The sequence below is a fragment of the Phycodurus eques genome, chromosome 8, assembly GCF_024500275.1.
Source record: "Phycodurus eques isolate BA_2022a chromosome 8, UOR_Pequ_1.1, whole genome shotgun sequence".
In the NCBI taxonomy this organism is placed as follows: domain Eukaryota; kingdom Metazoa; phylum Chordata; class Actinopteri; order Syngnathiformes; family Syngnathidae; genus Phycodurus; species Phycodurus eques.
The window spans coordinates 30,510,061-30,537,748 of NC_084532.1; the positions used below are offsets into that span (position 1 = coordinate 30,510,061).

General features: G+C 46.5%; 2 protein-coding genes across 3 annotated transcripts; one reads left to right on the plus strand and one right to left on the minus strand.

Annotated features, from left to right (window-relative positions):
* Positions 1–424: 424 nt before the first annotated feature.
* tmco1 (transmembrane and coiled-coil domains 1) lies at positions 425–8,138 on the minus strand. Of its 2 annotated transcripts, none has more exons than XM_061682990.1 (7): positions 7,691–8,138; positions 5,143–5,220; positions 4,994–5,053; positions 4,884–4,930; positions 4,720–4,787; positions 3,578–3,722; positions 425–1,041 (listed from the first exon to the last, which is right to left on the minus strand). In XM_061682990.1, the coding sequence occupies exons 1-7, from the start codon at positions 8,121–8,123 to the stop codon at positions 943–945; spliced, it is 930 nt and encodes a 309-aa protein (XP_061538974.1). In that variant the 5' UTR covers positions 8,124–8,138; the 3' UTR covers positions 425–942. The 2 variants fall into 2 exon arrangements, with proteins under 2 accessions (XP_061538974.1, XP_061538975.1); XM_061682991.1 differs by lacking the exon at positions 7,691–8,138 and adding an exon at positions 6,862–7,070.
* On the plus strand, positions 7,744–21,727 carry LOC133405913 (glutamine synthetase-like). Its single transcript, XM_061682989.1, has 7 exons — positions 7,744–8,130; positions 13,594–13,775; positions 17,450–17,611; positions 18,366–18,512; positions 18,616–18,743; positions 19,964–20,163; positions 21,216–21,727. The coding sequence occupies exons 2-7, from the start codon at positions 13,610–13,612 to the stop codon at positions 21,532–21,534; spliced, it is 1,122 nt and encodes a 373-aa protein (XP_061538973.1). The 5' UTR covers positions 7,744–8,130; positions 13,594–13,609; the 3' UTR covers positions 21,535–21,727.
* The last annotated feature ends 5,961 nt before the right edge of the window (positions 21,728–27,688 follow it).

Below are 27,688 nucleotides of genomic sequence, written 5' to 3' on the forward strand. Positions count from 1 at the left end.
TTATGTATAAAATAACAGCAAAGAGCAGTGGTTCTCAAAGTGTGCGGGCTCCCTCTTGTGGTACATGAAAGAATGCCAATTAAATGCTCCAACTGCATATTGTTAATGGGGGGGTTAACTTTTTTTTTTTTTTTTTAAATATAGTTTAGTACTTTTGTTAAGCACAATTCAGTTGTATTTAACTTCTAAGCAAAATTTAGGTACCATTTAGGTACAATTCTTATTTAACTTTACGTCCAATGCATCCGATTTGAATCAATCAGTACAGTTTTTTTATTTTCTATGCATAACAACTATATACTTTTTAGGAATAAAACCTGCACCTCGTTTTTACGAATACTTGCTCCTATGACGGTACTGTATTTTAATGTTGGTCATTATGGGTTATGTTAGCCATTTATAATTGAATCAAATACGATACATATAATTTTGTCAATTATATATATTCCATTTTTCACCATCGTATTGATGTAATACATCATTGAACATCTCAGATCTGTACCACAATGCAATATTTTCATCACTTTACATTACAAACACTTATCGCGACCAAATCCCTTTGTTACATCATTTGAGGAATTGTTGTCCCGATTTTTTCCATGACATCAAATTAAATGAGTTGTTTAAATGAAATAATATCAACTTTGCGTGTTGCTAACATGATGATAATACATTTCCAGCTTGCGGCCCAGGACTGACAATTTGACAGCCCGACCCGTTCCGCGTTGAAACGCGGCTCCGGTAGTCACCGACAGTCGAAGCTGAAACAGTGATGCTCAAATAATGACAACTAAAACGTACCCATAAAACTTCATTTCAATGTAAGAAAGGACATAGAAGTCAATCATTAATACTGGTAATGGATCCGTGAATAAAATAGGCAAAAAACAACCCTGGTCATTTTCAAGCGACGGACGTCTTTTCCGTGAGACGGGAGGGTTTTTAGGAGAACTTGGCGGCCTGGGGAGGGGGGCCCAGGAAGCCCCCCGCTTGCTTGGTGGCCGCCCTGGAGGGAGCCAGGCCCAACATCTTCTGGATGTTCTGCACGGGAGAGCACAAGCGCAACATGAGCGTCGCTTCACTACTACGACCAAATCCATCTTCCACCTTGACCCGAGTTCAACATCTGACAAAGGGTCTGAATACTTATGGCTGTGTGATATTTCCGTTTTTCTTTTTTTTAAGAAATCTGCAAAAATGTCAACAAATCTGTTGTCTTTTTCTGTGTACATTAATGAGGAAAAAAAATTAACTTCAATGATTTTAGCAAATGGCTGCAATATAACAGAGTGACAAATTGAAGGGGGTCTGAATACTTTCTGTACCCACTGTGTATACACACACACACAATTCATTGAAATAATAAATACATAACATATATATAAATAATCGTTAGTTGCAAACCTGCAGCCCTTAATATAGTCGTGGAAAAAAATCATAATAGGCCGTTGCTTCTTCAATTTCTTGATGATTTGAATGCCTGCTACGACTAAACGCATGTTAGCTAAAGAATAAAAATGCAGCTGATTCCATAATACTCCGTATCCTATTTAGCATGCTTCAGCTTCAATATATTCTCAGTGATTTTGGTTACCAGCAAAAATAAAAACCGCAGAAAACATAAGTCTTGAATTCAACTCTTATCAGCTATTTTTCTTGTCATCACTTTCCAGTGGGGCAAAAAGTTATTTTGTCAGCCACCAATTGTTCAAGTTCTCCCACTTAAGAATATGAGAGAGGCCTGTCATTTTCATCATAGCTACACCTCATTTATGAGAGACAAAATGAGAAAAAAAAAGAATGCAGAAAATAAGTATTTGGTCAGTAACAAAAGTGCATCTCAATACTTTGTTCTATAACCTTTGTTGGCAACGACAGAGGTCAAACGTTTTCTGTAAGCCTTCACAAGGTTTTCACACACTGTTGCTGGTATTTTGTCCCTTCCTCCATGCAGACCTCCTCCAAAGCAACGATGTCTTGGGGCTGTCGCTAGCCAACACAGACTTTCAACTCCCTCCAAAGATTTTCGATGGGGTTGAGATCTGGAGACGAGCTGGGCCACGCCAGGACCTTGAAATGCTTCTTGCGAAGCCACTCCTTCGTTGCCCGGATGGTGTGTTTAGGATGATTGTCACGCTGAAAGACCCAGCCACGTTTCATTTTCAACGCCTTTGCTGACGGAAGGAGGTTTTCACTCAACATCTCACGATTCATGGCCCCGTTCATTCTTTCCGTTACACGGATCAGTCGTCCTGTTCCCTTTGCAGAAAAACAGCCCAGAAGCATGAACCCTCCACCCCCATGTTTCGCGGTAGGCGTGGCCTTCTTGGGATGCAACTCAGCATTGTTCTCCACCAAACACAACAAGTTGAGTTTTTACCAAAAAGTTTTATTTTGGTTTCATATGACATTGTCCCAATCCTCTTCTGGATCATCCAAATGCTCTCCAGCATACTTCAGACAGGCCTGGACATGTACTGGCTTAAGCAGGGGGGACACATCTGGCACTGCAGGATTTGAGTCCCTGGCGGCGCAGTGCGTTACTGATGGTAGCCTTTGTTACTTCGGTCCCAGCTCTCTGCAGGTCATTCACTAGGTCCTCCCGTGTGGTTCTGGGATTTTTGCTCACCGTTCTTGTGATCATTTTGACCCCACGGTGTGAGATCTTGCGTGGAGCCCCAGATCGAGGGACATTATCAGGACATTATCTTGTATGGCTTCCATTTTCTAATAATTGCTCCCACAGTTGATTTCTTCACACTGCAGATTCAGTCTTCCCAGCCTGGTGCAGGTCTACAATTTCGTTTCTGGTGTCCTTTGACAGATCTTTGGTCTCGGCCATAGTGGAGTTTGGAGTGCGACTGTTTTGAGGTTGGGGACAGGTGTCTTTTATACTGATAATGAGTTACAACAGATGCCATTAATACAGGTAACGAGTGAGAGAGCCAGAAATCTTACTTGTTTGTAGGTGACCAAATACTTATTTTCCACCATAATTTGCTCATAAATTCTTTAAATATCAGACAATGTGATTTTCAGGATATATATCTTTTTCATTTTGTCTCTCGGAGGGTGGGGTATACCAACGATGAAATTTACAGGCCTCTCCTCTATTTAAGTGGGAGAGCTTGCACAATTGGTGGCTGACTAAATACCTTTTTGCCCCACTGCATTTGTCCAAACAAATGTGCCTTTCGTTGTAGCAGGCATTAGAAATAAGAAGCTGAAGAAAAACGGGTCCTAGCACCATTTTGTCTGTGACTGGATATGGTTATATCGAACAGCTCTAGACCAAAGTGAACCGAGCATACAAAATTTCCTCAAGGGAAAAAATGTGCGATTTACCCGCAACAGCGGAATACGTCGCAATTACCCCGACAACAAAATACGGAGCAATCGCAACACCAGCGAGTGACATCGCAGCACCTCCTTAATTGCTCACTTGTAAGCCAAATTTGGTCTTGCAACAGAGCCCAAAAACAAACAAAATGCACCAAGTGATACAAGTGTATTCAAAAAAAAAAAAAGTTGTGGCAGCGTTGGTGTAAGGGAAGGCGGCAAGGGTGTTGCCGGATACCTGTCGGATGGACATGGTGCAGAGGATGTAGAGGAAGATGAAAGAGCAGTCGGTGTAGTCCTCGCCCAGCAGGTTGCGGTGCGACAGGCCCTGAACGTACGACAGCGGCACGAAGGGCAGCTTGGCCACCACGCGCCCGTCGAAACTGAAACAAAGGGTGCCCCCGCAGTGGCGCAATTTCAACTCGGGTGGGAAACGGCCAAGGGAAACGCCTCCGCTCACCGACATGCATGCAAATGTCTACTTGATTGTTCAAATAAATAGGATTATTAGTATTTACTGCTTCATTATTATTATCATTAATATTTACTGTTGAGAGACTGAAATCGGAAGATTTGGACAATTTTAAGTTAAACAAGCTTTCCAAATGATTAACCGATGATCAAAAAAATGATCGATTAATTTGATCATTGATTCATTGTTGCACCTCTAGTGTGAACAATGATGCTATAAAAACACAGAATGAACATCCAATAAATGAGGATAGACACTTACTTGATTGTATTGCAGCATTGCAATTCCGAAAGCCAAACTGCAGATTCATTCAACACAAGCAAATACTTTTCAAAAGGCCAATTCCAACGTCATTTCCGTATCGAAATCTTTCTCACGTGACATTCTGATTTCTTGGAGATGGCCAAATGCGGCTTTTCGTTAGCCGGAAGCTAAAAACCTCGGAACTACAATTCAAATCAGAAAAGACTTTACACTGTGCACTCCATCGATATATGAATTTTTGAATTGCACAACAGAAATTTTCTAATTCTAATTCATTGAGATGCACCTGTATAGAAACAGCTGAAATAGTTTTCGTTTTAGGAAAGTGCAAGAGTTACAGTTTGAACAGTCACACAATTATTATGCTATAAAATACACCGATGGCCTTATATAAACGCATACAGAGACACATATTTTATATATATATAATAAGGGGGTTATAATAAGTGTGTCTTTTTAGATAATGAAGGATGCAACGGTAACAGTTTGATCAGCGTCAATTATTGATATAAGGACAGCGATGATCCTATTCATCGAGAGAAAACAGCTGAAAATGTTTTTGTTGGAAAGTCGTTTGTCCTCTTTTTGGGAAGGAAAGGATGCGGACGTGCGCTGTAGAAAAGTCGGCGTGGCGAGACGCTTACATGGAGTTGAACATGCCCATCAAAGCCGTGAAGCAGAAACCGATGGCAAACATGGACTTCATGCGCACCTGCGAGCAAACACCGACACGTCCGTCTCACATACCGTGATGATCATTATGATTAGGGTTACGATTGTGCGAGTAATGCGATGCGGCGTCTCTGACCATGGACAAATCTCTGTTGTTGTTCTTGAGCTTCTCTTCTTGCCTTTCTGCAAAGAATCAACACGTCACCTTCCTCCTCTTCATCACATAAACAGAATTCATCGCCTTACCGATCTTCTTCTTCTGCTGACGTCCTGCCGATTCTGTGATGGCTTCCTTTTTCTTCTCCACTGCGGCAAACACACACGGATGATGAGCGCTAGCGCGGCGAAAAACTCAATCGAGAAGAAGAAGAATCATTATTTGTTGCGGCGCGTACATTTCTTGCTTTGCTTCTCCACCTCCGCCTTGAGCCGCTTGTACTTGTCCGTGCGGTACACCAGCACCCAGGTGATTCCTGACAAACCGCAACACAGCGCGTCTTACACTTTCAACCGGATGCCGCGTTGAACAAGATCGTGAAGATGGAACTTTTAGGATGGATTGAAGAATGTTATTCTTTTAAAAAAACATGACGGCGGTGTGGGACAGACAACACGTCTGAGACAAACAACCATAACGCTACAATCAGACTACAAGACAAATCAGCTCTTTCAGACGACTGCAATGAAATCTCGTGTTCCGATACCACCGCATCCCGCCTTTTACGATCACGGGGCTTTATCTTGTCAAATCAAACGCGACCGGATACACTCGTTACCGTGGCGACGACAATAACAATGGATCGCGCCGCCTGTATTAGAAGAACAAAATGAAGAAAAACGTGTGTCAGCAGTGCTCAGGAGAGGACTTTAATTCAAGGATTGCTTGAGGTATGTTCACTTACTTTTTAATACGATACGGCTCGCAAGCAGGTAAAATGTTATGCAGCCTAGCAAGCTACTGCTAGCACTAACGGTTGTACGTAAACATGCCGGCATTCTGTCGAATCACGCTCTAAAGTTTCGGTGTGTGTGAAGTAATTTCATTACAATAAAGTAATTTAATTACAGTAAGTTAGCAATCATTATTTCTGTCATGTTGTAATGTTGGTTTGACCTGACCGATTAGAATACCTGACCTGAATAGAGAATACTTTTGCAGATACTCAGTATACAGTACACAAGTATATACAGTAAATGAACAAGTCATTTAAATAGACACATTGCTCCATCTTGTGATCGGATTGGTGATCGGTTATCGTTTTTTTTTTTTTTAAAACTCGCCGATCAGTGATTCGTGATCGGCGTCAAAAATCCTGATCGTGTAAAGCCTAATTCAAAGGTCCAGACTTCCGCATGCAGTAGCACAGTTCCTCTCTGGGTACTCTGTCATAGGCTTTCTCTAGATCCACAAAGACACAACGCAGCTTCTTCTAACCTTCTCTGTACTTTTCCATCAACATCCTCAAGGCAAATAACGCATCTGTGGTCCTCTTTGTAGGCATGAAAGCATACAAGTTGCTCGCACATACTCACTTGTGTCCCGAGCCTCGCCTCCACTACTCTTTCCCATAACTTCATTGTGTGGCTCATCCACTTTATTCCTCTATAGTTGCCACAGCTCTGCATTTCACTCTCATTGATTAGAACCCAAATGACAAACTCCATTAAACGGTCATTTGAAACAATGACACAGTTTAAGAAAGGAAAAATGTCTACACTGTTTTTTTCAGGCGAGTGTGTCTACACAAATACAATTAAACCAATATATTTCAATCATTTGAATTCAATAACTTAAATGGTGTCTTTGGGAGCCTGAACCCGTCCCAGGACCTTACTGTTTGTTATCATGTTATCATAATCCCTCTTTGGGTGCGCGTCTTATTATTATTATTATTATTTTTTTTAAATCAGCTTTACAGTTTTTAGCACTTAGCTTTATGCTAACCCGCCACAAGCAAATTTCAGCTGGTTTTACGGCTCTTAAAACAAAACAAAAAAAGTCGGACACACAAATGAAATCGAGCGTGTGCCAGTGTGTCGGTTTGTGTCCTAATTAGTGTGTTGAAATTGTGCCTAAGTGATTTGTCGGCTTTGTGTTAGCAGGGTTAGCTGACCTTCGGCTAGCAGCGCGGTGCACACGGAGATGAAGACGATGAGGACGGTGTCCGCGAACATCGTACTCATTTTCAATACGCCAAATATTCACCGGCACAAACACGAAATGTCGCTTTCGTGAGTGACAGCTGACAGCCCGCGCGTGGCACCGAGGAGGTCATGCGCGGTCAAGAGGGCAGGCTTAGGTCAAGTACTTCCGGTTCATTCTGAACGTCACTCGTAAATGACGATGCGATTTTGTCGTATTACGTTCAAATTTGACGTTTTTCATGTGGCGTGAGTTCGTTGTTTGAAGCAATAGAACGATATTGAAGTTGTGACTAAACATTTTAATGACAACATAAAGTGCAACAATCACCTCAAAAGGACACAAAACGAGTACGTGACAGTATGACGTCAAGCAGCTCACAATGATATTCTTATTTTTCTTGATATTTTCCTCGATGTCCTCAGAAAAACCTCAGAGACCAAGTGTCCTGGTCCGACTAGTACATATTTTACTGCGCAGTTAAACGAAATACTTAAATGTACACTATTTTATAGCTAGCCTTTTACTCATGAAATACCGTATTTCTATATCGTGTGGTCAGGCGTATCAATATAGTAAAGTACGATATAGTATTGTACTATGTAGTCCAGAGCATTACACAGTGTAGTACAACATAGTACAGTACATACACCGTATTGTACACGTCGTGAAAACGATATAGAAATATACTACATAGTATAGAACTACACACCGTATAGTACTATGCTGTATTGTACATTATAATATAGTTCTTTCTATAGCTAGTAAAGTACAACGTCATCTCGGCATTTATTGCTTGCCTGATGTGTTTGCCTTTGGAGTCCTCTGGCGCCCCCCTGAGGGCAGCAAGTCAACTAGCTGACGGAAAGATCCAGCTAAGAGAATTCGTGGCCGCAATCGCATTTGCTGCTCTTGAAAGAGGAAAGCGCAAAGTAGAAAGTGTCCCCAAATGACGTCACGCGTAGTCGCTGTTTTTTTTTCCTTTTTCCAGTTTGTTGTTGTTGTCGTATTTCCTTGCAGGGCTGTGTTGGAAGTGCAACGAGTGTCCGGACAATGGCTGAGCTGGCACGACGCCGACAGTTCTCGTCGACTGAGGAGCAGCCGCCTGGCGAGCGAGAGGGTGCGTGACGCACGTATCTGCACGATTTCTTGCAGGACTGGATAAAGGTGGGGGATTCGAGTTGGACTTGAGAAAGACGTGGGAGTGGGAAGACGCAAGTCGTTACTCGTCATACAAGACGTAAGTGTGATGAAGACGTTTGTGTGAGGCCTGCGAGCGAGCAGCACAAATTCTGCAAATCTTCCGAATCTTCATCCCGGAAGCTAAACGCTATTGCCAAAAGCGCGTCCTCATTTGCGTACGAGCCAAACAACCGCATTTGGGTTCTCGAGGACCGAGACATTTTCAAGTCTAGGTCACGGGTGTCAAACTCGCAGCCCGGGGTCCACATCCGGCCGGTCGCATCGTTTGCTGGGGCCCGCGAACGCAAACCATGAGTGGCAACTTCCACGATTCACGCCAAAAGTAAGAAATGCTAACGTCGCGACACTACAAGCATCGTTTTGCAAGCATTCTTGAGTGAGCGTTTGTCTCACCGAGCGTGCGTAGCAAGCGGACCTTTCCTGCCGTCCGAGGCGCAGACGGGTACTCTGATGCGTCCCTGCGGTCGCTGTTACCATGACGACATGCTCGCGCATTTCTATTGCAGTGTTTCCTTCGACCTGTTCGCGGACGACGAGGACGTGGAACGTGAATTCAAAGAGCAACGGATCGTGCCGACCGACGAGAAGCGGGGAGACCGAAACGGACGGCTTCCCCTCCCGAGGTCGCGTCCGCCGCTCCGGCGCTTTGCGCGCAGCTCCGCGACGACAATATCTGGCTCATTTTCATATGGTCTTGTTTAATAACGGTATCAAATCAGAATTGAGCAGTGTTTGAGGGAGTCAGTGACGGCGTGGCGGCACACTCGCCTGCAGCGTGGGATCAGTTCCCAGTCAGTGACGGTGCGAGTGGTCGTCCCTGTCTATATGTGCCCCGCGACTGACTAGCGACCAGTTCAGGGCGTAGTCCGCCTTTCGCCCGAAGTAGGCTCCGGCGCCCCTAACCGGATAAGCGCTGTTGACAATGGATGGACCGTTTTTGATGCTGCCTTACTTTTCTATGCGTTAATGTCTCCCGTGCCAAAACGGCTGCGCTTAACGTCTGACATTTTTGGCATTCGGAGTCAAGGAAATCCTTTTGACAGAGCAAATGGTGGCAGCCCATTGAAATGCAGGAGATTTTTTAACCGTAAAGACAAACGGCTTCATCAAAGTCACGAGTTGCGCAATGCATGTGTTGCCCTTCAAACTCCGCGCATACTCGTGCATGAACGATCCATCCGTTTTCCGTACCGCTTCCCCTCACACGGGTCGCGGGCGCGCCGGAGCCTATCCCAGGTGAGTTCGGGCGAGAGGCGGGGTACGCCCTCAACTGGTCGCCGGCCAATCGCAGGGCACGTGAATGATCCTAACTGCTCATTTCCCGACGCTTTCGCAAATTCATCCCTATTCATTCATAGCTTGGAAATAAAAGCATTTCTTTGTCTGTTACTGTGTGAATGCAAAATGGCTGCCTCATCGCAGATCCCGCTCGTGCACAGGTGCCAAACTGGTGGCCCGGGGGCCAGATCCGGCCCGCCACATCATTTTATGTGGCCCGCAAAAGCAAATCAAAATTGCTCATTGTGTTCTGGTGCAATAGCATTGAGATATTTACAAGCATTCTTTGTTGAAAAGAAATGTAATAGTTGAAAAACTACACTCTTAGCGCTTCCTCCTCTCCCCTCTCGTGTTTCGTGCCGTCACGTGACCTAGCGGCACGAGCGAGCCCGCCCGCGAGCACAGTACACACACGCGCGCCATCCACTGCACTTGTGAGCAGAAGAAGAGACGCGCCATGTGCTTATATGCGCAGGTCGAAAATGACACATTGGCAAGCTGCACTATGTGTAACACCGCCAATTTCTACAAACACATGCAAAACCACGCCAAAGCAAACAATGACCTGCAGAAACGGAGAGAGGAGAGAAATACCCCCAAGCCCCACCCCCCAGGCCAAGCTTATTTTTTCTAACTATCCACGTTGTGTTGTGTATAACTCTAACCCTAACCAATAAACTTAATTCTGTCCTGGGTTTTAAATATTTAATGATACAAAATGAAACATCACAAAAACACTGAAACGTCATGAACATTAATTGATATTTAGCAGTTCATGCATCTTCGAATTTTTGAAAAGTCCTGGCCCTGTAATACTTGGTATCGGATCGATAGCAAAATGTGCTGTATCGCACGCCACGAGTGCGCGACCCGCTGAAGCACACGCGCCTGCAGGTGCGGGACGACGTGTCGGTGACGTCGTCACGGCGGCCGCTACTTCCCGTGCGCACGTCGTCGCGCTAACGGGCGACTCGTTTTCGTTCGAACGTAACCGCTCGCTGCTGCCACCTTCTGTTGCCATTTAGCACCGATAAAAGCATCCCAGCGTGCACCAGGACTGTTCATTGGCTGGTTTCCATGGCAACTTAGCGACCGGACAAGGAAAGCGGGCGTGTTCACACGTGCCCTTGGTCGGGCTCGGGAGCTTCCCGGGTGGTCGGTGGCGTCCCTTCGGTGGTGTCCCCTGGCGGGCGGGCTCGCTCAAAAACCCGGAAGTACGTTGTGTGGCATGAGCGCATCACGTGAGCGCATGGCGCGGAGACGTGACCAATAACTACATCCGACACGCCCCCTTGAGTTGCGTGCCTACGGTGACGCTAAGCTAGTGGGGGGCAAAATGTTTGCGGACGGCTAGGAAAGCGAAGAAGAAGAATCACTTTTTATTGTCATGAACATGCATGCATGCACACGAAATGTGTTCTCTGCATTTTACCCATCACAGTGAACACATACACATACACACGTTAGTGGAACACACCGGAGCAGGGGGCAGCTGTAGCGCCCGGGGAGCATTTCGGGGTATCGGCGTCTCGCTCGAGGACACCACAGCCGTGAGGCCGGGCGATGTGGGCGGATGGTCCGGTCGGGGTCCCCCACGGTGGCGGGCGATGACGCGGTGCTGCACGGGCTTGCGCGCGCGCCGTACAATAACAACGAGGGAGCTGCGAAGGATTCCCGCTTAGCCGGGCTGCTATCTACTTTTCTCTTCCCATCTGTGGCGTGGCCACTCGCCGGACGGCGACAGCGTCACCCGCGGCTTGAGCCGAAAGAACGGCAGGAAGAATGCAGTCAGTGCCAGAAAACACGAGCTCACTGCCATCCAAGAAAAAAATAAGACCTCCAGGTTTGCTAGGTTTGCCATATTTAGATGATGCACATTGTACGGTCACTGTTACTTTGGAGCTATGAATAAAGTGCAAGCGATGCACCACGTTAGTTTGTTAGAAATCTGGCAGGCAGCCACTAAATATTTGAGCATTGACATCATTTCAAAGACATTTATTTGCTTAAAAAATAAACAAATAAATAAACTGCTGAAACAAAAGCGAAGGGCATTGAAAAAACAAAAACAAAACAGCAGAAAGTACATAGAAAGCCGTCATTTGCTCATTTTCCAATAGTTTCATCACCTCCCGTCATGTTTGGTAATGGGTAAATAAACATGTTTGAAACAAATCGGTTATTTTTTTCTAACTATCCATGTTGTATTGTGTATAACTTGATTGAAATAGTACAAATAAATGTTGTTTGAATGTTTGTAATTTTTTTGCACAAGTCTCAGTACCTTTGACGTCTCTGCAAGTGAGGATGTGTTCCCGCGAGGCCGAAGAAAAACGCGCGGTGACGTCACCACGGCTTGACGCGGACCACGTGCGTGCTTGACACGCATTGGTGCACAGGCAGGCGTGCGTGTGACGTCACCACGCGCCGCACCCTACGCACTTTATGTTGGCAAGACAACAATACGAATAGGAATTGTTTTCATAATTCTTACTATTTATAACGATGATTATTATTATGATTAGCGCGATGGCCCTCTGGAGCACGAATGAGACATTTTGTTGAGTTTAATGTTTTAAATAAAGTTTAATTAGCTGGGTTACTAATTAAGCGAACCCTTGCACGTGGATGTTCTCATTGCACGTGGAACTTTCTAGCAGCTTCATGGGTGAGCGGACTACCAACTCATTAGCATATTACTACTTATATATATATATATATATATATATAGAGAGAGAGAGAGAGAGAGAGAGAGTTCTGAGGACCGGGGTCCGATCCCCCGTCCCCGCCTGTGTGGAGTTTGCATGTTCTCCCCGTGCCTGCGTGGCTTTTCTCCGGGCGCTCCGCTTTGCTCCCACATCCCAAAAACATGCATTCATTGGAGACTCTAAATTGCCCGTAGGTGTGAATGTGAGTGCGAGTGGTTTGTTTGTTTGTATGTGCCCTGCGATTGGCTGGCGACCGGTTCGGGGCGTACCCCGCCTCTCGCCCGTTGATAGCTGGGATGGGCTCCAGCGCGCCCGCGACCCGCGTGAGGAGAAGCGGCTCAGAAAATGGATGGATATGAGAATAGATTTGTGAATATATTCAGCCAGAGCTGCTGGGAATGCAACGTTACTGTGAGGCTGACGCTCTAACCAGTCGGCCACCGTGCCGCCTTCTATTCTCATATTACAAGACAAAATAATCGCAATCACAATCATCTTTATTTGCCAAGTATGTCCAAAACAAAACACACAAGGAATTTGTCTCCGGTAGTTGGAGCCGCTAACAATCTTCCGAGTCATCCATTTTTGCAATGATCTAGTGTATGACCAAAGAAGGTATTCGCTCCCATTCACGCAATGTCCCTGAACGCATCGTTCCCATTCTGAAACAACGAAATAGGAGATGCAGCACCTGTGCGCTGTTTCCCGTGTCCTCATTCATAGTTATCAAACAACACTCGGTGTTGTTTGAAGCGTTATGATTTGCCGTAACATGCGTGCTCATCACCAGGATCAAAACGCAACGTCGCTATGAACGCTCAGCCGCCGTTTTCCACATTCGAATGAAGGGGAACGGGTGATCCAGTCAGAGCAAAGCTTATTTTCATGTCCAATGCGAATGAGGGATCCAGTCGTCTCAGAATAACTAGAATAACTTGAAAAAGGGCGTCCTGGGCATTTCCGACCCAAATCCTTTTGCAAACCTTGAACATGAAATGAACGTGTGCATAAATCATAATCAGAATCAAAATCAGAATCATCGTAAACACGATTTGTTGGAGATGATGATGCTCAGGGGCCGTTTCGGGAGCTGCTATGGCTCACTGTGTCCGCTAGATGTCGCCGTTAGAGCACAGGTGAGTGTGATGAAGACGAGTCTTCATTTCGCTGTAAAACTCGAACGCGAGCCAATTCATTCACAGAAGTGTGCGTCAGCGGTTGGCATGGCAACGTAAGAGCGCACATTTCCAACGTGTTTATTTCGACGGCGTCACGCTTGACACAAATCCACGTTCTGTCTGGGCGTGCGCGCGTGACGCCAGAGTTGAGGAAGCGCGCCCCCGCCCCTCGTGCCGATGCGCGCTCACGTGTGGCCAATCGCAGCCGGCGAGCACGCGTATAAACACGCGCGCGACCCACGGACACGGCGGGAATGATTGACAGCTGAGCGCCGCGTGACAAGAGCAGTTCACCTTCTCATCTTCATCTTCATCATCCTCTTCCTCCTCGTCCAGGTTGTGAATTGTGAGCATGTCGATCGCAGGGAGCGCCAAGCTGAACAAGATCGTCAAGCAGCGGTACCTGGACCTCCCCCAGGGAGACAAGGTCCAGGCCACGTACATCTGGATCGACGGCTCCGGAGAAAGCTTACGCTGCAAGACCAGGACCCTGGACTCGGAACCCAAAAGCGTCCAAGGTTAGTCGACGTGCGCTGAAAACGACATTTTATGCACATTATAAACATGTTGCACTCTCACTCATCAAATCTTTTTAGAAGCGATTATCCGATAGATATTTGGTCGAGTACTCGAGTAATGGACTACGCTAAGTAGTGAGTAACTGCACTTCTAGCCTTAAACTGCATAGGTTGGCATGGAGTGCATGGTATAAACGCATCTGTACAGACAATAAAATCAGCCTGTGCTAAACAGTTAGCATTCGCAAGTAGCATTAGCGCGCTAGCGATGACCATTTTAAGTAAAAAAACAAAAAACGCCCCGCTAACTACCATTAACGCGTACATCATGTTATATGTACATTAACGTCTCATAGTGTCTTAAAAATCACTTATAGATGCTCTGCTGTCGTTTTTGGCAATAATTTCACTGGCCCGACAATGCGTCCGTAGGCAACAAATGGTAAACATGGCCAGTGGCAAAATGGTTCCGGGCGGCGCAAATATGCTTGTTTTAATCATTTTGATCGCCTCGAGGCAGACATGTTTCCTTGTGATCAACTTAGCCGCCGAGTTAGACCCTGCAAACATGTAATTACATCAATGTGGTCAACGTGTTTATAATGGGCATTAATAATTATCTTCATGTTATAAACACGTGATTAAAATTTGAAACGTAATTACATGATTAACATGTACTTATACGTATAATGAATACAAATGCAATTACATTCATTTTGTAAATGTGTAGTTACAAACACATTAAAAGCACAGAGTAAATTCCATGTTATAAATATATGTAATTATGTTAGTGTTATGATGATGTACTGGGATTAATTCGTGTTCAGTGTAATTATAATTGTGTTATCAATGTGTACTAACATTGTTACAATATGTAATCATTTAAAGTGGTTGTTTTGAACATGAAATTACATTATTATTTTTTTTGTATTTATTGAGAAAGAAATATTTACTTCTAACATCTAAACAGTGAAATCAAAATAAACCAGCCAAATAAAATACAAATAAAGTTAAATTACACGTTGGAAAACAGGTAGGAAGAAGTCCATCCATCCATTTTCAATACCGCTTATCCTTCTGACGGGTCGCGGGCGTGGTGGAGCCTATCTCAGGTGAGGTACACCCTGGACTGGTCACTAGCCGATTGCAGGGCAGATCTAGACAAACAATCATTCACACTCACATTCACATACAACCCCAATTCCAATGAAGTTGAGACATTGTGTTAAACATAAATAAAAACAGAATACAACGATTTGCAAATCATGATCGACCTATATTTCATTGAATACACAACAAAGACAAGATATTTCATGTTCAAACTGATAAACTATTGTTTTGAGCAAATAATCATGAACTTGGAATTTGATGGCTGCAACACGTTCCCAAAAAGCTGGGCCAGGGTCGTGTTTACCGCTGTGCTTCGTCACCTTTCCTTTGAACAACATTCAAAAAACGTTTGGGAACGGAGGACACTCATTGCTGAAGCTTTGGAGGCGGAATTCTTTCCCCTTCTCGCTCGACGTACAGCTTCAGCCGTTCAACAGTCCGGGGTCTCCGTTGTCGTATTTTACGCTCCGTAATGCGCCACGCATTTTCAACGGGAGACGGGTCTGGACTGCGGGCGGGCCAGTCTAGTGCCCGCACTCTTTTACGACGAAGCCACGCTGTTGTAACACGTGCACAATGTGGTTTGGCATCGTCTTGCTGAATTAAGCAGGGGCGTCCGTGAAAAAGACGTCGCTTGGATGACAGCATGTTTCTCCAAAACCTGTATGTTACCTTTCAGCATGAATGGTGCCTTCACAGATGTGTAAGTTCCCCATGCCATTGGCACCAACACATCCCCATACCATCACAGAGGCCGGCTTTTGAACTTTGCGTCCATAACGGTCCGGATGGTTCTTTTCCTCTTTGGCCTGGACGAAAACGATGTCCACAATTTCCAAAAACAATTTGAAATGTGGACTCGTTGGACCACAGAACACATTTCCACTTTGCATTAGTCCATCTTAGATGAGCTCGGGGCCCAGAGAAGCCGGCGGCGTTTCTGGGTGTTGTTGATAAATGGCTTTTGCTTCGCATAGTAGAGTTTCAAGTTGCACTTACGGACGGAGCGCCGAACTGTATTTACTGACATTGGTTTTCTCAAGTGTTCCCGAGCCCACGCGGCGATATTCTTTACACATCGATGTCGGTTTTTGATGCAGCGCCGCCTGAGGGATCGAAGGTCACGGGCATGCAATGTTGGTTTTCGGCCTTGCAGTGATTTCTCCAGATTCTCTGAACCTTTTGATGATATTCTGGACCGTAGATGACGAAATCCCTCAATTCCTCGCAGTTGTACGTTGAGGAACATTGTCCTTAAACCGTTGGACTATTTTCTCAGGCACTTGTTCACCTCGCCCCACCTTTGCTTGTGAATGACTGAGCAATTCAGGGAAGCAATCACGGCCCCCACCTGTTCCCAATTTGCCTGTTCACCTGTGGGATGTTCCAAACACGTTTGATGATCATTTCTCAACTTGCTCAGTCTTTTTGCCACCTGTGCCAGCTTTTTGGGAACGTGTTGCAGCCATTAAATTCTAAGTTCATGATTATTTGCTCAAAACAATCAAGTTGATCAGTTTGAACATGAAATATCTTGTCTTTGTAGTGTATTCAATTAAATATCAGAATCCGAATCCGAATCCGAATCATCTCTTTATTTGCCAAGTATGTCCAAAAAACACAAGGAATTTGTCTCCGGTCGTTGGAGCCGCTCTCGTACGACAACAGACAGTCAAGTGACAGAGAAAACTTTGGAGACATAAAGACATTGACAAAAAAAAAACAGTCACTGAGCAATAAAGGGTTGCTAGTTATCTGGTAATGCCGGGACATTTTTTTTTTTTTGACAATGGTGCAAAAAGATGCAGACTCCTCTAGCACTTAAGAGCAGTTCGAATGACTAATATTGCAGTCGTCCGCGGAGTGCAATGAGCATTGTGCAAAGGGCGCCGAGGCTTCATGATTTGCAAATCATTTGTATTCTGTTTTTATTTATGGTCAACACAACGTCCCAACTTCATTGGGATTGGGGTTGTGTATCCATTTTCCGAGCCGCTTCTCCTCACGCGGGTCGCGGGCGTGCTGGAGCCTATCCCAGCGATCATTGAGCAGGAGGCGGGGTGCACCCTGAACCGGTTGCCAGCCAATCGCAGGGCACATACAAACAAACAACCAGCCGCACTCACAGTCATGCCTACGGGCAATTTAGAGTCTTCTATGAACCTACCACGCCTGTTTTGGGGATGTGGGAGGAAACCGGAGTCCCTGGAGAAACTCCACACAGGCGGGGCCGGGGATCGAACCCGGGTCCTCAGAACAGTGAGGCCGACGCTCTAACCAGTCGTCCACCGTGCTGCCCTTGTCATTACATTGAGGTGGTTGTTACATGTAATATTTTAAGCTTGTAATTACATGCTTGCTGTGAAATTGTAATTTTTTTTTCCATTTTTGTAATGTTATAGTTAATGTCATCCATGTGATGAACAGTTATTAATGTGTTGGTGTGTGTATATATATATATATATATATATATATATATGTGTGTGTGTGTTATTATTATTATTATTAATTACCTCAATGTGATAACTATGTACTGACGTGTGAAAATGCTCGACACGTGTCAGATATTCCTGAGTGGAACTTCGACGGCTCGAGCACGTACCAGTCTGAAGGCTCCAACGGTGACATGTTCCTTATCCCTGCCGCCATGTTCCGGGACCCCTTCAGGAAGGACCCCAACAAGCTGGTCCTGTGCGAGGTGCTCAAGTACACCAAACAACCCGCAGGTACGTTCACAGACAAGGTGCTAGTCCCCAGAGAAGGTTTTAGTACCCAGCGAAGATTCTAAATGGTCAATGTTCAATGGACTGCACTCATATAGCGCTTTACGCCGTCACAGTGCCCAAAGCGCTTTACAGATGCTAACACATTCAACCATTCACGCACACATTCGTACCCCAATGGGCGGCTGCTGCCATGCAAGGCCCAATGGGAGCAAATCAGCGCCCCGAAGACATTTCATTAGCAAGCGGCGACTGACTGACCCCCTCTACCAACTGAGCCACAGCCGCCCCATTCTATCTCTGAGAGATTTTAGTCCTGTGAAAAGTGCTAGTCCTGACAGACGATTAGTGCCCAGAGAAAGATTCTAGTTTCGAGAGAATGTACTAGTAAGAGAAGGTTTTACCCTGAGCGACAGTACTAGTCCTGAGAAAAGTGCTTGTCCCAAGACACAGAAAAGGTTCTGGTCTCGAGAGATGGTCCTACTTCCAAGAGAAAGTTATAGTTCAGCACTTTGCTGGTCCTGAGACAAAAGGTTCTAGTCCAGAGAGAGAATGTTCTAGTCTCAAAGAAGGTTCTAGTCCTGAAGACAGTTTTCGTCCAGAGAGAAGTGCTAATCTAAATAGGGATGGTTCTGCTCCCGAGAGGTTTGTGAAGGTTCTAGTCCTTATTTATCTTTGCTTCTTTTGTTGTCTTCTTCTCTTCTGATCTCATCTTGTCATCCTGCCTCTCCTGGCCCCCTCCCCCGCACCCCCTCAGAGACCAACCTTCGAGACAGGTGTCGTCGCATCATGAGTTTGGTGGAGAACGAGCATCCCTGGTTTGGGATGGAGCAGGAGTACACGCTGCTGGGCACCGACAGACACCCTTTTGGATGGCCCTGCAACGGCTTCCCGGGACCCCAAGGTGAGGCGCCCGCTGGCCCCTCGCTGCCCGCTGGGGCCGCCAGCCTTCTGCTCACCTTTCGCTCGTTCGCTGCTAACAATTAGTTGTTGCTTCGCCCCCTCAGGTCCCTACTACTGCGGCGTGGGCGCCGACAAGGTATACGGACGAGACGTGGTGGAGGCTCACTACCGAGCCTGCTTGTACGCCGGTGTGCAGATCTGTGGCACCAATGCCGAGGTCATGCCAGCGCAGGTACTGTACACGTGTGTGTGTGGGGGGCGGGGCTGTTCTGTTTGATGTAGGTGCCTGATGGGTGGGCCTCCACCCATTGGGCCCGGCTGGCAACAGCCCGAAGAGACAACATGGGTCCCCTTCCTGTAGGCTCGCCATCTGTGGAGGGGCCAAAAGGGGTTGGTGCATTGTGAGCTGGACGACAGACTATTGCCCCCAGGCCCAGTGACTATTTGTTGGGGTTCACCCCGGTGGACGAGTGCATAGCATCCCTCTGCCTTCGGTTGGGGAATGGGTCCTGACATTTGTTTGTGCCTGCGCATCAAACAGAAGCTCAGTGTACCCACCCTTTATGACAATAGACAGCCATTTTGACAATAAATACTTTGAGACATAAAAAACCCACTACGGAGAGTCACTTAGCCTCTAGCAGTTTCATGGCAAGAGGGAAGAAGCTGTTGGAATGTCTGCTAGTTCTAGTTTGCATTGTTCGATAGCGCCTACCTGAGAGAAGGAGCTGGAAGGGGTGGTGACCAGGATGTGGAGGGTCTTAGATGATTTTTGTCCACGATCATCCCTACAGTCTTGAGCGTGTTCAGCTCCAGGTTGTGTCGGCCGCACCACAGCTCCAGACGCTCCGCTTCCTGTCGATACGCAGACTCGTCACCGTCTTTGATGAGGCCGATGACTGTGGTGTCGTCTGCAAACTTCAGGAGTTTGACAGCTCGGTACCTTGAGGTGCGGTCGTTCTTGTAGCGAGAGAAGAGCAGCGGAGAGGACCCATCCTTGGGGCACCCCGGTGCTGATGGTGCCTGTAGATGAGGTGTTGTCCCCCAGCCTCACCTGCTGTGTCCTGCCCGTCAGGAAGCTGTAAGGGAAGATGGCAGGCAAGACGCTGAGCTGGAGAACCTTGGAGGAGAGGAGTTCGGGGATGATGGTGTTGAACGCAGAACTGAAGTCCAAAAACAGCATCCTCGCATAGGTCCCCGCACCGTCGAGGTGTTCTCGGATGAATTGCAGTCCCATGTTGACTGCATCATCCACAGACCTGTTTGTTCACTAGGCAAACTGCAGGGGGGCCAGCAGGGGACCCGTGACGCTCTTGAGGTGGTCCAGTACGATGTGTTCAAATGACTTCATGACCATTCACATTTTAACAATTTCTTATGCTGTTAAACCATTGAATAGTTAATTACAACTAAAAACGTTTCCAGTGATCACAGCTGTGTTGTTATTTCCAGTGGGAGTTCCAGGTGGGGCCATGCGAGGGCATCGCCATGGGCGACCATTTGTGGGTGGCTCGTTTCATCCTGCACCGAGTGTGTGAAGACTTTGGCTTGGTTGCGTCTTTTGACCCGAAGCCCATCTCGGGAAACTGGAACGGAGCAGGATGCCACACCAATTTTAGCACCCAGGACATGAGGCAGGAGGGAGGACTCAAGTGAGTAACACACAATCACACACCCTTGATACTACAATCTTACCTTGGGACTACTACCTTCTCTGGGGACTAGGACCTCATATCTCAGAACTTTAGCCAACTCTCAGGAAGAAAACCTTATCTAACTAGGGACGAGATTATTCTCTTGTGAAGAGAACCTTCTCTCTGAACTCAAATCTTCTCTCTAGAGTAGAACCTCCTCTTTTCAGAATCGTACCTTCTGTTAAACCAAGAATCTTCCCTTGGGACTACAACCCTCTCTCAGGACAAGAACCGTCACTTGGGACGGGGATCTTCCCACTGTACTACAGCCTTCTCTCTAGGGACTCCCTGGGGATGAGAATGTCGAGAGGAGACCTTTCTCTTTTAGGACTAGGGTATTCCTTCTTGGGACTAGAAGCTTCACTTGGAACCAGTATACTTACTCTTGGGATGATAATCTTCTCTCTGGACTATGAATCTTACTTGGGCTGAGGACCTTCTCTCTGGACCACAGCCTCCTACCTAGGGACTAGCACTTCACTTGACCCTTCTCGACTAGCTTCTTCCCTGGGGATAACAACATGCTCCAGACTACAAACCTTCTCTCTTGGGAGTAGCACTTCTTTCCGGACTAGACACTTCTCTCTTGGATTCGAAACCTCTCTCAGGCCAAAGACTGTCTCTCAGGCCTAGAAACTTCTCTCTAGACTAGAACCTGCTCTTTCTCTCTTGGGACTAGCACATCTCTTGGGACAAGAACGTGCTCTCGATTATAACCTTCCCTGGGGATAAGAACGTACTTGGGACTAGAACCTTCTGTCTTGAGACGATTAACTTCTCTCAGGACTAGAACTGTCTCTCTGGAGTATAACCTCTCTTGGGACTAGAACCTTCTCTCGAGACAAGAACCTTCTCTGCTGACTTGGTTACCTTTTCTCAAGAATAGTATCTTCTCTTGGGGGTGAAACCTCACCTTGGGACTGAACCGTTCTCTGAGGGCTAGAACCTTTTCTCTTTAGTTCAGAACTTGATTTTAAATGACAGACCTTGTTTTTGATTTTTGCGGTCAGGGTGATAGAGGCGGCCATCGAGCGTTTGGCCAAGCGTCATCACTACCACATCCGCGCCTACGACCCCAAAGGCGGACTGGACAATGCCCGGCGTTTGACTGGTCATCACGAGACCTCCAACATTGACCAGTTCTCTGCCGGTGTGGCCAACCGCAGTGCCAGCATCCGAATCCCGCGAGTGGTTGGCGAGGACAAACAGGGCTACTTCGAGGACCGCCGCCCTTCCGCCAACTGTGATCCGTACATCGTCACAGAAGCCCTGATACGAACCTGCCTGTTGAAGGAGGAAGGGGAGGAGCCTGCAGATTACAGCCAATGACGTGACGCTCTTGCCAGACATGTGACCCATGTGATTTGATATTTTTTACCTTTTTACTTTTTTACCTTTTTACTTCCATCCTCTTTGACATTTTTACTGGCTTCTGCTCTCTAATAAACTTGACATCTCCACTTGGATGCCTGTGTTGATTGACAGGTCTCACATGATTGGTTACCTAGACTAGCAATGTATAGCACAGTAAAGAGTAGAACCTTCTCTCTTGGAACTTGACCCTTCTGTGGGGAATAGAATCTTCTCTCAGGACAAGTATCCTCTCTTCTTTTGGGACTAGAATTTTGTCTTGGGACTTGAACCTTCTCTGTGGATTAGTACTTTGTAGGGCTAGTAGGGCAATTTACTTTGAAGACTAGACTCTTCCCTCAGGACAATAACCTTCCTTTGGGACAAGAACCTCTCTGGCCTACAACCTTCTCTTGATGTTAGTACCTTCTGTGAGGACTAGAACCTTCTTTTGGGATGAGGCCATGGTGCAAACCTACCTTTTGACGGATGGGGAAGGAACTCCGCATATTACAGCCAATGACGTGACGCCCTAGCTGATCATGTGACCCACCGGCACATTACGACGTTATGAGGTACATTTTTCAACATGAAGGCGTGGAGGAGGGTCTGCCGCAGCTCGTCTGGGTGTCAAGCTTCTAAAGAACTGCAATGACGGACAGATCCCCGGAGATGGCGGCGGTGCAGCCCTTGGCTTCTGAGATCAGCTCAGATTTTTAGTAGAAGATAAAAATATGGGGTGACTTAAGGCTTTTTCTGTTAATGCCAACACATTGGGAGTCGTTTGCTCGGCAGCCAAATCACCCCCCGTCCCCCATTCGAGAAGAAGGCCCCTGGACTGCACTCTGGTATGTATAATCTGTATGGTATAAAGCGGGTATGTGTTGCAGTAGGTAGTAGGCTGCGAGTATCCCGCGTGCAGTTTTCCTTTATACTCGAGCGCAACCCACGGGCGCAGTTTCGTAAATGTACTGGAGTTCACCTCCACGTCGGGGGTGTCGCTACGGCTGGCTTTGGCTTTGGCTAGGACGCCACGGGGTGGAGTTTCCTCTGCATTTCTGGGCCATTTCCGGTCGCCTTTTTTCCTGTCCTTTCCGTAACAAGGAACAAATCAACAACAATGGTGACCGTGGAACTGTGTGCTCGAACAAATTGACCTGGATACGTTTAATTATACTACAAAATCCATCGAGAAGGCGGCGGCGTAGATGGTATGTAGAACCAAGGGGCACGCTGAGTAGGTCATCACAGCATGTGACTAAAACGGACCAATCACGAGAGATGATCTCCACGGCGTTGGACGCGCAGCAACAATTTTTGCCGTGTGCGCGTCAAGTGACGCAGAGGGGCCCACGGGACAACGCGTCGGTCACGTGATGCAATGCGGGCGTCACGTCACAAAAGCAAAAAATACTAGCCTCAGAGTCACTGTTCTGCTCGGATGGGTGATGATGATAATAAATGGATGGATAATAATCCGATTTATTTCAAGCGGTTTTCAAGAAACCGATAATACATAGATTAGCAAATAGCATAATACAGCCGGGTGATTCAATGTACTCGAGAAGCTTTTGGGTAAAACACCGTTGTGCTAATGTAGCTGGTGGCTTACCGCAGTTGTATACGTAAGCATGCTAATGTCAGCGTCAGCTCCATGTGAGCGTCTAACCAGCGACATGTGGACTGGCGTAGTTTGCGTCCAAACGTGCTAACAAGTGAAGGCAATCGGCGTCTTTGTGTGAGGCTGAGGGGGAGCCGGGGGCCCGTTAGCCTGCTAAGTGGAGCGCACATGCTACGCAGATGACTGCTGATGTCAGCTGAGCAGTATCGCATGTATTAGTATGCTAATAGCGGTAGAGAGCGATACAACACCATATAAATGTAGCAACTAACCCTAAGAACAATCAGAAACCTAAGCATGTTGATGGAGCTGGTGTCTGCCAAGCCCTGGTACACACTCAAAAATGTAGAAAAGTATTTTTTTTCCCTTATTTTATTTGATCTAATTTTCTTCTTGTGTTTATATTTTCACAAGTCTTGGGACATAGTGAGCTAATCTTGGACCTTGGGTATCACATTTTGTGCCATATCATATGTAGATGTTTGTTGGTATGACCAAATCCTGGGCTCTCGAACATACAGGTACTGTACATCGCAATAAACGGGAATATATTTCTTCTCATTTATTGAGATGACATACCCAAACCAATTGTGCAACAGAAGCCTGCAAATGACTCGATGTGATTTATTGTTCACAAATTTGTAGTGAAACTGTGTGAGGGTTCAGGTCCTCATGTCCTGTTTGCGTTTTCCAGCTAATAAATCACATCTACAGTCTACTGCAGGCTTCTGTTGCACCAGGCCCGAGATGGTCTACCGTTTGTCGTCTTTGGTCGGGGATGGGCAGAATCGGGACAAAAACAGCCCGATTATCTTCGCGTGTGTTCTGGGCCTTAGTCGCTCGCTCTTGGGTGGAGGTCACATGATGCTGACGAATGTCAATCAATGTATCAATCAGACAGCGCTTGAGCGCGTCAAAATCCACAAAAAGTGAACGACACTGACAACACAATCGCAACATAATGATTGGTCATGTGAGCGGTCTTGTACCCCACCTTCTGGAACTTTCTCCCCCCTGACTCCGAACACATTCAAAGCGGCCGTCAGAACTTTTTTCTTTTCTTTTGTTTCCTCCCATCAAGGCTTTCCCCAGTACAATGTTTGATCCCTCTTAACTCTGTAAAGAGACCTTGTTTTTTTTTTTGGAAAAGTGCTATGTAAAAGTACATCTCGATAAATGAGAATATATTGATTCATGAGAATATATTGATTCTCATTTATTGAGATGACATCAATAAATAAAGGGTGCAACAGAAGCCTGCAGATGACGAAATGTGATTTTTTTAGCTGGAAAATACAAATGGGACAAGACCTGAAGCTTCCACTACAAATTGGAGAACAAGAACTCACATCTTGAGTCATCTGCAGGCTTCTGTTGCACAATTTATTTGGGAATGTCTTCTCAATAAAAGAGAATGAATTGAGATGTACCAGAAAATGGAAGTTATTACGATTATTGAGTTAATGGGGAGTGACAAGTCTACACAGAAAAAGTGTAACAAAGCTGCCACTCACTGATTTTATTTTTTTAAATTCAAATTGTTGAAGACATTTAGTTTGTGATTGAAATGTTTTGTTTTGTTTTTTATTACTTTATTGTAATCTAAATTTACAGCCTGGTACTGAACGGAAATATTTCATTTGAGCAAAGGATTTTCTTCAATTAAATGTGGTTTGTGCTTGCACTCCAGACTTGGACGGAAGGTGCGACGTTGAAAAATCAATAAACTTTGCATTTTGGGGCGGCACGGTGGAGGACCGGTTAGCATGTCTGTCTCACAGTTGGGTTGCGGGTTCAAATCCCAGCCCCGCCTGTGTGGAGTTTGCACGTTCTCCGCGTGCCCGCCTGGCTTTTGTCATCCTTTTCCACGTCAGCCTCTCTCCTGCATCCTCCTCTCCAACACCGACTGCCCTCATGTCTTCCCTCACGACGTCCATCCACCTTCTCTTTGGTCTTCCTCTCGCTCTCTTGCCTGGCAGCTCCATCCTCATCATCCTTCTTCTTCCAATATACTCACTCTTTCTCCTCTGGACGTGTCCGAACCATCCGAGTCCGCTCTCTCTAACTTTGTCTCCAAAACATCGAACCTCGGCCGTCCCTCTGATGAGCTCATTCTTAAACCTATCCAACCTGCTCACTCCGAGAGCAAACCTCAACATCTTCATGTGGTCTGCTTCCTGTCGTCTCTTCAGCGCCACTGTCTCTCATCCGTCCATCACGGCCGGCCTCACCACTGTCTTCTAAACTTTGCCCTTCATCCTAGCAGAGACTCTTCTGTCACATCACACACCTGACACCTTCCTCCACCCGTTTCTTCACTTCCTGACCGCACTCCCCGTTGCTCTGGACGCTTGACCCCAAGTATTTCAAGACCTCCCCCCTCGCTATCTCTTCTCCCTGTCGCCTCACTCTTCCCCCACCACCCCTCTCATTCATGCACATATATTGTGTTTTACTTCGGCTAATCTTCATCCCTCTTCTTTCCGGCGCATGCCTCCATCTTTCGAACTGTTCCTCCAGCTGCTCCCTGCTTTCACTGCAGATCACAATGTCCTCTGCAAACTTCACGGTCCACGGGGATTCCAGTCTAACCTCATCTGTCGGCCTATCCATCACCACTGCAAACAGGAAGGGGCTCAGGGCCGATCCCTGAGGCAGTCCCACCTCCGCCTTCAATTCGTCTGTCACACCTACAGCACACCTCACCGCTGTTCTGCTGCCCTCGTACATGTCCTGTATTATTCTCACATACTTCTCTGCCACTCCAGACTTCCGCATGCAGTACCACAGTTCCTCTCTGGGTACTCTGTCATAGGCTTTCTCGAGATCTACAAAGACACAATGTAGCTCCTTCTGACCTTCTCTGTACTTTTCCATCAACATCCTCAAGGCAAATAATGCATCTGCGGAACTCTTTGTAGGCATGAAACCGTACTGTTGCTCGCAAATACTCACTTGTGTCCTGAGTCTCGCCTCCACGACTCTTTCCCATAACGTCATTGTGTGGCTCCTCCACTTTATTCCTCTCTAGTTCCCACAGCTCTGCACATCACCCTTGTCCTTAAAAATGGGCACCGGCACACTTTTCCTCCATTCCTCAGGCATCTTCTCACCCACTAGAATTCTATTGAACAAGCTGGTCAAAAATCACCCTAACCTGCTGCACATCCTTCCCATCTCTATGGATCCTTTTCTCCTTCTTTAGTGTCCCACCTGCCATACATGTCATCATATGCCTCGTTTGGCCTTTGCCACCTCTACCTTCACCCTACGTCGCATCTCCACGTATTCCTTTCTCCTCTCCTCGGTGCTCTCAGTGTCCCACTTCTTCTTAGCTAACCTTTTTCCTTGTATGATTTCCTGTACTGTGAGGTTCCACCGCCAAGTCTCCTTCTCCCCTTTCCTGCCAGAAGATACACCAAGTACTCTCCTGCCTGCTTCTCTGATCACCTTGGCTGTAGCGGTCCAGTCTTCTGGAAGCTCCTCCCGTCCACCGAGAGCCTGTCTCACCTCTTCCCGAAAAGCTGCACAACGCTCGTCCTGTCTCAGCTTGCACCACATGGTTCTCTGCTCTGCCTTTGTCTTCCTAATCTTCCTCCCCACCACCAGAGTCATCTTACGCACCAGCATCCTATGCTGTCAAGCCACACTCTCCCCTACCGCTACCTTACCGTTGGTAACCTCCTTCAGATGACATCGTCTGCACAAGATGTAATCCACCTGCGTGCTTCTACCTCCGCTCTTGTAGGTCAGCCTATGTTCCTGCCTCTTCTGGAAAAAAGTGGTCACTGCAGCCATTTGCAAAGTCTACCACCATCTGTCCCTCCAAGTTTCTTTCCTGGATGCCGTACTTACTCATCACTTCTTCATCACCCCGATTTCCTTCACCAACACGTCCATTCCAATCTGTACCAATCACGACTCTCTCTCTGTCTGGGACGCTCAGAACTACTTCGTCGAGCTCCTTCCAGAATTTCTCTTTCACCTCTAGGTCACATCACTCGATCTGATACTCTTTTCACCTCCAAGACATTCTTAGCCAACCCTTCCCCGACTCCATTTCTCTTCCCATCTACGCCGTAGTAAAATAATTTGGACCCTGCCCCTAAACTTCTAGCCTTACTGCCTTTCCACCTGGTCTCCTGGACACACAATACCTCAACCTTTCTCCTAATCATCATGTCAACCAACTCCCGAGATTTTCCTGTCATCGTCCCAACGTTCAAAGTCCCCACATTCAGTTCTAGGCTCTGTGCTTTCCTCTTCTCTTTCTGCCGAAGAACCCGCTTTCCACCTCCTCTTCTTCTTTGACTTCGACCCACAGTAGCTGAATTTCCAACGGCGCCGGTGGCGGACGTTGTTAACCCGGGCCACGAGCGATCCGGTATGGAATTCTTCGGACGAACGCTCAGAGGTACTGGGTGAGCACAGGACAGGGTGTGTGCGTGCACGTGCGTGTGTTTGTGTGTTTGTGTGAGAGCATGAAATGAGGGAAAGTAATAGGATTGTTTT